Genomic DNA, 10,756 nt, shown 5'->3' with positions numbered 1-10,756 from the left:
CCTTTTAGGTCGGTAGTCCCAGACTCTCGTCTCAGTGCAAGTTATAAGTGAGCTCTATTCTCACGCTCAACAACCTTTCAGGTTGGCTCCCATGTGAGAATCAAAAGTGAGCCCCGTGCTCACGCCCAACGACCTTTTAGGTCGGTAGTCCCAGACTCTCGTCTCAGTGCAAGTTATAAGTGAGCTCTATTCTCACGCTCAACAACCTTTCAGGTTGGCTCCCATGCGAGAATCAAAAGTGAGCCCCGTGCTCACGCCCAACGACCTTTTAGGTCGGTTGTCCCAGACTCTCGCCTCAGTGCGAGTTATAAGTGAGCTCTGTTCTCACGCCCAACGACCTTTCAGGTCGGCTCCCATGCGAGAATCAAAAGTGATCCCTGTGCTCACGCCCAACGACCTTTTAGGTCGGTAGTCCCAGACTCTCGCCTCAGTGCGAGTTATAAGTGAGCTCTGTTCTCATGCCCAACGACCTTTCAGGTCGGCTCCCATGCGAGAATCAAAAGTGAGCCCTGTGCTCACGTCCAACGACCTTTTAGGTTGGTATCTCGCCTCAGGTCGAGTTATAAGTGAGCCTGCTCACGCCCAACGACCTTCGGTCGGCTCCCATGCGAGAATCAAAGTGAGCCACTGCTCACGCCCAACGACCTTTAGGTCGGTTGTCCCACTCTCGCCTCGGTCATGAGTTATAAGTGAGCTATGTTCTCATGCCCAACGACCTTTCAAGTCGGCTCCCATGCGAGAATCAAAAGTGAGCCCTGTGCTCACGCCCAATGACCTTTTAGGTCGGTTGTCCCAGACTCTCGCCTCAGTGCGAGTTATAAGTGAGCTCTGTTCTCACGCCCAACGACCTTTCAGGTCGCCTCCCATGCGAGAATCAAAAGTGAGCCCTGTGCTCACGCCCAACGACCTTTTAGGTCGGTTGTCCTAGATTCTCGCCTCAGTGCGAGTTATAAGTGAGCTCTGTTCTCACGCCCAACGACCTTTCAGGTCGGCTCCCATGCGAGAATCAAAAGTGAGCCCTACGCCCATGCCTAACGACCTTTTGGACTGACACGCCTCACATCGAGCAGAGCATCTTCAAATAATCAGGTCAACTTCATCTAATCTTATTTTAGCTCCTTTATGCAAATTACAAATATGCGAGGTGCTGAACACGGAAGGTCATCTGCCATAGCGCATCAATATTAACTACGAAATCAGGTGAAAATTGGTCAAGATAGACTATTCAGGGAGATGGCAAATAGACAAGTACAACAGCATAGTTCGATAAGTAGGCGATACAGCTGAGGCCACAAGAAGGAACGTCTCGGGGGTCAGGAGCCATTGAGACAACTAAAACCCGGACAAGCTTTAACTCAGGAAAAGGATTGATTATGGAGCATGAGCACTGCCGTGTGAAGAAATGTCTGGGGACTCAGGAGCCTCTGGGACGTTCAAAGCTCGAGCCAGCTCCGCGTGTAAGGATTCGATGACTGCTTGCTGCTGAGCGATCGTGTCTTGCTTGACGTTAAGGCACGTGCGGAGAAGAGATACCTCCGTCTCATGCTCTCGTTGCAAACGTTCTTGGAGGCTAAGTTGGTGTTGCAAGCTAGACTGGTATTCTTCCTTCATCGCCTTTTCCGCATGCACGCGAGATTTTGCAAGACGATACAGGGCGTCCATGTCCTGCAAGGCGGCCAGCTGACGGGCCTGATCCTGGGACATACGTTCCAGTTCACGTTCCTTCTCGGCAAGGCGTGAGGTGAGTTGATCTCGTCGCATTTGGGGGGACGGCTGATCAACCTCATCAGAAGAAGGGGAATGCATCAGGTCGAGGAGCAACTAATGGAATGCAAGATAACGAAAGATAGTAAGAAAGCATGAGGAAAGAATGACATGACAAAGAAGCGGCTGGAAGGTTCTTTAAAAAGGGGAGCTCGTCTTTAAGTCAAAGCAATTACGTAAGCACTGTATCCCAAGAAACCACTAAAGCAATTAAGCAGGCATGGTATCCCAGGCTACAGGACATAAAGGTTGGCACGGTACGTAAGGCAAGAAGCAGAGAACACATAGGCATGGTATCCCAAGCGATAGGACATAAAGGTTGGCACAGTACGTAAAGCAGGAGGCAGAGAGCGCAGAGGCGTGTCGGGGTCTAGTCAGTCAGACTTGAGCCTTCCTTCGACTAGACTTGTGGGAGAGGCTTGTGATACGACACGCAATAAGGAGTGGGGGCCCATGAGGAAAGGATCAAGGCTATGTCGTGGCCATAAGTCAAGGTGACTTGGCGGTCAATAGTCAAGATGGCGTGGTAGGCAAAGTCAAGCATCTGTGGCGGTCAGAGTGCGGGTAGACCTGTCGGTCAAGGGGGCAAAGTAGTCATGGGGCAAAGGGCAAAGACAAGCGAAACACAGGGTACAGGTCGGGATCAGCAGAGCTGTTCAGAGACAGCTCGATCTATAGGCCTGCGTTCGAAGGCCCGGAGCATAAGTCACACGGTACAGGTCGGGATTGGCAGAGCAGTTCAGAGACAGCTTGATCTACAGGCCTGCGTTCGAAGGCCCGGAGCATAAGTCACACGGTACAGATCGGGATTGGCAGAGCTGTTCAGAGACAGCTCGATCTACAGGCCTGCGTTCGAAGGCCCGGAGCATAAGTCACACGGTACAGGTTGGGATTGGCAGAGCTGTTCAGAGACAGCTCGATCTACAGGCCTGCGTTCGAAGGCCCGGAGCATAAGTCACACGGTACAGGTCGGGATTGGCAGAGCTGTTCAGAGATAGGTCGATCTACAGGCCTGCGTTCGAAGGCCCGGAGCATAAGTCACACGGTACAGGTCGGGATTGGCAGAGCTGTTCAGAGACAGCTCGATCTACAGGCCTGCGTTCGAAGGCCTGGAGCATAAGTCACATGGTATAGGTCATGATCGGCAGAGCTGTTCAGAGACAGCTCGATCTACAGGCCTGCGTTCGAAGGCCCGGAGCATAAGTGACACGGTACAGGTTGGAATCGGCAGAGCTATTCAGAGACAATTCGACTACAGGCTGCGCTTAAAAGCTGGGGAGCAGGGCTGACAGGAGGATGTGAGGGGGTAATCATCACATACCAGGGGGCATACGCACAGGCGAGGGTTCCTAAACGAGAAGATGCCTGCATAACCAGTAATAACCAGACGGGTGTCTTTCACTACATGACAAAGTCCCTGCGCAAAGGCGGAGGTTCCTAAACGAGAAGATGCCTCCCTAACCAATAGTAGCCAGACAGGTGTCCTTCACTACATGACAAAGCCCAGCGTCTAACGTTTTCTGAGATGCTTGCAGGTTCTAGAAGCCCTAGCTGGCGCATAAAAAGGGGAGGATTCCTCGTACGCTGGTACGCTATCTCATCGCTTTTTTTCACAACTTTTCACTTTCAGTCATTTTTTTTCCTCTCTGCGTTTTCTGGGGAAAAAGTACTTGACTTGAGCGTCGGAGGGCCTGACCCGGGGACTTTTTCCCTGGGTTCTGGTTTCTAACGTGAGGAGAGGGGGGATCGTTTGAATGTGTGCAGGAGCCTGTAGCATCGTCAGCCGCCCGTGGGAGTCAGATCATCCACGACTTTCAGTCAACAACCAGGCCGTCGTGACCAGCTTTTGTCCGACTCAGCTTTCGGATATATATATATATATATATATATATATATATATCATTAACCCACTTAAATGCAAAAATTGAATTGAATTAATTAAGTGATGCAGCAGAAGTTACGTTACACCTAACCCAACCATATGGCACTAGTCTTCTTTTTGACCCGTGAATTAATTTTGTACCACAAGTCTTGAACTTGGACTACTTGGTGCAATATGTACCGTACTCTCCCAATTAAGCTGCAACTTTATTAAGTTTTATCAATAAGAACCTATTGTCCCATGGATTGAGGTAAGTTGGTATGTAGGTGTTTATTTTAATAGATTTAGAGATCAATTTTTAGCAAGTATAAAATGGCTCCAATCAATAAGAACATATTAATCACATTGTGCTTACACCACTCTTAGGTCACTGGTCACCTCATGAAAGACACGTATTAGTATCCTGTATATGAACTCTGCAAGATTCGTCTCATCATCATCGTTCAAATATTCCACCTAAACACTAAACAATTGCATTGAATATGCAAACAATTAACCTTCTTAAGTAAGTATGAATACTATATATATACTTTTTGTAAAAATATGGATCGTTGCGTTTTTTGTTGAGGCTGTGTGTCTGTATGATGATAGTACCTGAGCATTTCGATGGGTGAGTGGTGACTGAGTTCAGATACGATCAGACGACTCTTTTGCCCGCATATATCTTTCACATCTTTCACCAACTAAAGTTAAAGTTATGTGTCTTGGATTTCAAACTATTGGAGAATACTTAAACACAGGGTAGCTTTCACTGTTGACAACATGTCATCTCCTACCAATCAAAATGTTGTTCGTTCTTTCTTTCTTTCATTAATTTTAACTGAAGGAATAAAAACAAGCTTTCTGTGTGTGAAGCAAAGTTGCATGGAATCAGAAACAAACATATATGACAATGGCGAGACAAAGCCAATGAACTCCCTCCATGAATTCACTGATCAATTCTCAACAGGTTTAATTTGCATGCGATCGAGTTTCCATTCTTTTTTTTCTGGATGAAAAAAGGTAAAAGTTTCACACTGTGTGGAGTTGGATTGACAAGGTGCATATATATGTGGGCATTCACATGCACTGTCAAACTCATCATGCATCTTGCGCTTAATTTGCACCATAGAAATTGCTTTTGTTAAGATCAGAGTAATTCGATGCATATTCATTCAATTCCTTGCTCACCTGGCAAAAGGGGATAACGATCATCCCAAATAAATCACGAACGTTTTACCCAACAACAACAGTAGCACATACAAAAGGTTTATATAAATCGATTTTAAATTTACCTATGATAATACTTTGTGCATCAGTGCATGCTTACGTCATCAATGAATGCGTCCAATATTGTGGTCAAAATTTTAGGTCGTGCATGCCATTATATTAATTACTCCACATGCACCATTTTTAAATGGAGTTAATATAGGATCTTGAGAAAGGGTGAACTCGTAATTTCAAGATCACATCATAATAATTTTAAGATTTATGATTTAGAATTTAGAAAATATAAAATAAAAATAAAAATGATTTTCGTGGGCTTTGATCGGTGCTCGAGTATAGTCTTGGGGCATTTTTTCTGGTTAAGTTGGTTGTAGCTGATCTAACACACGGGAACAGTCAAAGAAGACAAGAGGAGGTCGTTAATTAGAAATGAAACTTCCAAATGTGAGTCAACGAATTAGTCTAACGCATTCACACATCGCAATCCCAAAACTAGACTTCAATTAATTTAGCACACCTCATAATCATATTAAAAGTGCCCCGCAATAATGCATATATCTAAAAATGGAATCAAAATTTTAATGAATTATAGATGAATTTTTTTAATAGACGATTAATAAGTTGCCTGTTGTGATTATTTTTTGATTTAATCTGATGGTCAGTACAAAATTTTCACGGGATTGAATTAATCATCTTATGATTAGTCAACTTAAGCTAAATAAAAAAAAGGTACTTAGATCAATTTTAGAATCATATTAATTTATGCATAGTTAATGTAGAATCTATGTGTACCTAATGCTCATGATTGAATTGCTTTTTTAATTAGAAACGATGATAATGACGATTAACGTATATAATTGAAAAATACTCAATTCTTGTTCTATCACATGCTTTAATAGGAAATGACTAAAGTGAATTATAAAAGAGCTAACCCGAATCTAATAGAAAATTTAAAGTGAATTAAGTAGGAGAGATCAAAGCTCCGTTTGTTTCGCTCAAAGTTATTTTTTTCGAGGAGTTTAATTGGGCTAATTAGTTGGTTAGACTAAGTATGTTGATCCATCGAGCTGAGTGTGCTCGATCAAACTAGGCAAGACTTGTCAAGTGATCTAGTCATATCAATCGTCGAGACAAGTAAAACACCCAAGCTTAGTAAATCGATTGTGGTGAGTGGTTTGATCAATTTGATCACATCAAATGGATTCGTTATGCCGAGTTGTTTAGTTGATCCAATTGAAATTGATGGATTAATAGGCCTAAATGTGTCAATCTTGCTAGGTAAGTCAGTTAATTTAGTCACGCCGATCAGATTGATAGCTAGGTCGATCTAGGTAGTAGGCCATTCGTGTAGATTAATTTGAACTGTTGATTAAAAAATTATTTTCATAAAAATACATTTCATCAATAAACGACAAATGGAGTCTAAAATTAGGAGTATCAGCGGATTGAATAGTTGCTTGGTTGTATGAAATGGAGTAGAGAATAGGAAATAGATTGAAGGTTGATGATTTGTAGAATTGATGGGACCTAGGCCTCACCAATTCAATTTCTGAAATATGAGAATAAGCCATTACTGAACAAAATGGAGGGAATGGAAATTCCTCATTCTTATTCTCCACTTTTATCAATCTCATTCCCATTCTCTTCCGGGAACCAAGTGCAATCTGAAATCTTAACTCGAATTCGATCCAAACACAATCCAAAATCCTTAAATCCAAATTCAGATAATTCGACCAATCCGAATAATCTGATTAATTATTTTTTTACTATTATTCTTATAATTTTTCATTTTTTTATCTCAATATTACATCATTTATTGATGCGGGGTATTTTCTCAATGTCACATGACCAAAAAAGTTAATAATTTAGTTAGATTGGTACGCAGAGTCAATAAGAGATGAGTCCCGATTTCCGGGTTACCCCTGGCTACTGATTATCTATTGTTGACTCTCGACTCATGTTTCAAGTTCCCTCAAACTAAACTAAAACAGTTCCAACTATCAAAAATTAGAGCAACGAAGCGTTATACTATTCTTGGAATATAATGAATCATGCAACTGTTATTGTGAGAATGATGGAAAACATAATCTTAACTCTGACATAAATGGAGTGCAATGGACATTTATTTCGGAGAACATTGTCACAATAGCGAGAAATAAGGGGGAATAGGGAGAATGTCTAAAAAGGTCCAATCTTATAAAAGGTAGTCGATTCTCATGAGCAAAGGTACACACATACATACTTTCAAAATCCTAATCCCCAGTAATCACTCTTTTCTTAATAAAAAAACTGACTTGAGCGTCAAAGTGGATTTGCCGGAGATTTTCTTGACCGTCATTCTAACTCATTTTCTGGGACTTCTTCTTCTTCGCATAACGGGAGTCACATCACTTTTCTAATCAGTAATAATAGTAGTGCATTATCGACCACATCTCCGTTCTCTAGCTGGATTAATTATCATACTAACTTTAATACTAATATACATCATTTTAAAAATATAGTCCGATTTAATCCTAAAAAATCTATTAAATCCTAAATTCAGGCCAACGTGATCCTGAATTCGAACCTGAATCAATCCTAACACAATTTAAAATCCTTTAACCCGAAATCGACCCGAATTCAAAATTTCCCAATCTAAACTCGCTATTTTTCTAAACTCACTATTTTTTTGAATCGATACGAGTGGATTAGTAGGTCTGATTTAATTTTGAGACCCCTATCTAAAATTAATCTCCTCCTTTCCACGTCTAACAAATAATACATAGCGAATATTCTCGAATAATGATTCAATTTGATTTAAACCACATTCTTGACTCTTATGCCAAGTTGTCTAAAGATGGAAAAAAATTAAAGTAGATGAAAGAAATAAATTTGTATAGAATAATGAATAAAAAAGATATCTCCCCTTTCCTTTAAGAAAATCAAATCAATCAAAAATTCTTTCCCATTATTTCTTTCATTCAAACAATAAGTACAAAGCTGAATTCTACTCATGTTTGTTTTTTCTTTCAAAACTTTTTGATAGGTAAATTTTAATGAATTGACTAAAATTTAAAGTTCTTAATTCTTTATTTTTTATTGACTTGGTTTAAAGGACAAAAAAAGATGAAGAGAAAAAAAAACCCATGACAAAACATGTCAAAGTTGGGTATGTAGCATAGTAAAAGGTGTTGGTAAACCTACGTTGAATTAACTCGAGTTGCGCAATTAATTAATTAATTTTGTAAATCGAGAGTGGATGGAGCACTAAAGTCAATATATTATCTAGCGGACAAATTAATTAATACTCGAAAGCAAATGCGGACACGTACGACTGATCAAATGCTGCCCTAATAAAGCTTGAGGAGCACAACCGGATCATTTTGGTAGGACACATCGCCCAAAAACGAGGAGAGAGAGCCAAAATAAGAAAAAAAATAAAAAAATAATAATAACAATAAAGTATAATTTATTTACACACGAGGCATAAGCAGCCGAATCCAAAATCATAGTCTTTCATTAAGACAATCGCAATTAATGTCTTTGGAGCGCATGTCAATCGGCAGTTGGTGCAATAATCAAAGTGTTTCAAAGAGTTGAATTTACATAATTGAGCCATCGACAAAATCTCTTACTAATTACATCACTCAAAAGAAGGCTCTCTCTTCTTTCTTGAAAATGTTATTGTCCATTTTCCAATGTGGGCCCAGAGGTTGGTGAACTCAAACTGGTCATCATGCCACCTTGTAGCTAGTTTCCTCTCATTCTCCCCCTTCTCTGCCTCTGTCTCTGTCTCTGTCTCTGTCTCTGTGTGTGTATATATACAACTCACTTCCCTCTTTCGTTTCCATCCAAATGTATTATATGAAGCAGTAGTCGTACTGACCAAGACAGGGAGATGGGTCGAGGCCGAGCTCCGTGCTGCGCCAAGGTCGGCCTGAACAAAGGTTCATGGACGCCGGAGGAGGACGTCAGACTGATAGCTTACATCCAGAAGCATGGCCATGGGAATTGGCGAGCTCTTCCAAAACATGCAGGTTACTCTCTCTCTCTGTTTGTCTGTATAATGTGTATTGAGAATCTCGATCGATATTCGATTGATTGCAAATTGACATGGAGTGCTTATGTGGCTTGAAGGTTTGCTGAGGTGCGGCAAGAGCTGCCGTTTGAGGTGGATTAATTACCTCCGTCCGGACATCAAACGAGGCAACTTCACCAAGGAAGAAGAAGAAACCATCGTCAAGCTGCACGATTTGTTAGGAAACAAGTAATTAATTAACCTCGTAATTATGTTATGATCTGTGTAATTAACTCGATCGACTACTTTTTTTTTAAGTAATTAATTAATTTCGTTGATCAGATGGTCCAAGATTGCGTCTTTTCTACCGGGAAGAACCGATAACGAGATCAAGAACGTGTGGAACACGCACTTGAAGAAGAGATTAATGGCCTCATCATCATCCAAAGAGCCTATTGATCACGAGACTACTGCACTCGGAAACAATAATTCCGAAGAGGCGATCAGCTCGTATTCCTCCTCTGCTTCGTGCTATGAGCAAGATCAAGGCAAGACGACGGACAAGGAAGGAGATCGTACTGAAATTCTTAAGCCCGACTGCTCGGTCGATGACGGGGTGATCGAGATCCCCATCGACACTGGCATGGACCTGTGGAGCTTGCTCGACGACGATCGATCTAACATAACGCCGAGCTCTTCCGTTAATGAGATGAATCGTGATGACGCATTGGGTGATCACCTCCGCAAAGATGGAGAGGCGGCCGAAGACCGTCAGATTACGATTTCTGACCTGGTGATTGATCCAGATATTTGGAGCATGATCGAGGATGATGACGCCTGCTCATTTACTCCTCCAGAGCCGGAGACTATGGAGGGACTTCGTTCTGATGGGCAATTCTGCAATTATACCTCCTGCGATTGGTTAGAGTACTTGGAGGAAGAGCTTGGCTTGAGATCGGATCTCAACACTGCCGAAGCAGCCATGAACAACAACCGAGAGAGCTCGAGCAATATGGAAGGAGATAATAATGGCTCATGTTGTTTTCAAACAAGACCCTTCTCCCCATCCCACTTAGATCATGTTGACTTTAGAGTATCTTGAAAAGATTGACATGTTGGAGTAGAGAGTTTGGTGAAAATTCGTATATTGTAAGAGTTATTACAGTGACAAGTTCTAAGAGTACTGCTGGTCGCAGTTCAACCTTTGACGAAGTCTGTAAGTCAGTCAGTCAAAAATGTAGGTAACCAAGGTGTCATTTCTTGTTCATAATACCATTGACAGGAGCTGAATCATCCTCAATATATCAATTATTAATTCATCAAGTGCACACAATGAACTTTTCTTAAAGATTTTTCTTTGATACGTAAGCAATCGACTGAGCAAGTTATGATGTGAATTTCAAGCCTCATCATGCGAGATAAACAGGGGAATGAATACACACGAAACATTTCCAATTGCCACAAAGTTCCATACTTTCTCTGTCTGTCGATAGAGCTTGTGTGAAGGAAGAAGGAAGTGGAGGAACTTCTTGATTATCTGATAATATTGTTGATCCAATTCGAAAGCAAAACGGTTAGCTGGGAATATGACTTTGAGATTGACTAAGTAGTGAAGACTCTCTATTATCTTGCACCACAAAGAGTATTAGTGTCACACGGGTCCCCGACATTGACTCTTTGACGCTCAAGTTAGTAATTGAGTGGTGGAGAGAAAATAGTGGAAGCAAACGGTAACAGAGAGCGTGTAGAATAATAGAGCATCGCATATCTTCACCTGTACATGGAGACTCCTTTTATAGTGTTACTGTTGTGTTTGCGCATGTATCTCAAAGCATTGACATATCTTCCAAAGCATTCCTAAGAAAGGACAGACTATAAAGTGTTTTTGACACCTTTCCTTAAACGAG

General features: G+C 41.5%; 1 protein-coding gene across 1 annotated transcript; it reads left to right on the top strand.

Annotated features, from left to right (window-relative positions):
* Window positions 1-8,680: 8,680 nt before the first annotated feature.
* LOC122021068 (transcription factor MYB10-like) lies at window positions 8,681-10,119 on the top strand. The gene is made up of 3 exons (XM_042579144.1): window positions 8,681-8,868; window positions 8,969-9,098; window positions 9,192-10,119. The coding sequence occupies exons 1-3, from the start codon at window positions 8,730-8,732 to the stop codon at window positions 9,949-9,951; spliced, it is 1,029 nt and encodes a 342-aa protein (XP_042435078.1). The 5' UTR covers window positions 8,681-8,729; the 3' UTR covers window positions 9,952-10,119.
* Window positions 10,120-10,756: the final 637 nt, after the last annotated feature.

Source organism: Zingiber officinale, chromosome 9A (assembly GCF_018446385.1).
Source record: "Zingiber officinale cultivar Zhangliang chromosome 9A, Zo_v1.1, whole genome shotgun sequence".
Classification (NCBI taxonomy): Eukaryota; Viridiplantae; Streptophyta; class Magnoliopsida; order Zingiberales; family Zingiberaceae; genus Zingiber; species Zingiber officinale.
Note: the sequence above shows the minus strand (reverse complement) of the source record. Positions and strands in the feature narration are given on the sequence as shown.

What these genes read in the sequence shown, in the direction of transcription:
- LOC122021068 (XM_042579144.1), top strand. Translation starts at nt 8,730, where the DNA reads ATGGGTCGAGGCCGAGCTCCGTGCTGCGCCAAGGTCGGCCTGAACAAA. An exon ending in AGCTCTTCCAAAACATGCAG is followed by an intron (nt 8,869 to 8,968) that starts GTTACTCTCTCT and finishes TGTGGCTTGAAG; the next exon opens with GTTTGCTGAGGTGCGGCAAG. An exon ending in CACGATTTGTTAGGAAACAA is followed by an intron (nt 9,099 to 9,191) that starts GTAATTAATTAA and finishes TTCGTTGATCAG; the next exon opens with ATGGTCCAAGATTGCGTCTT.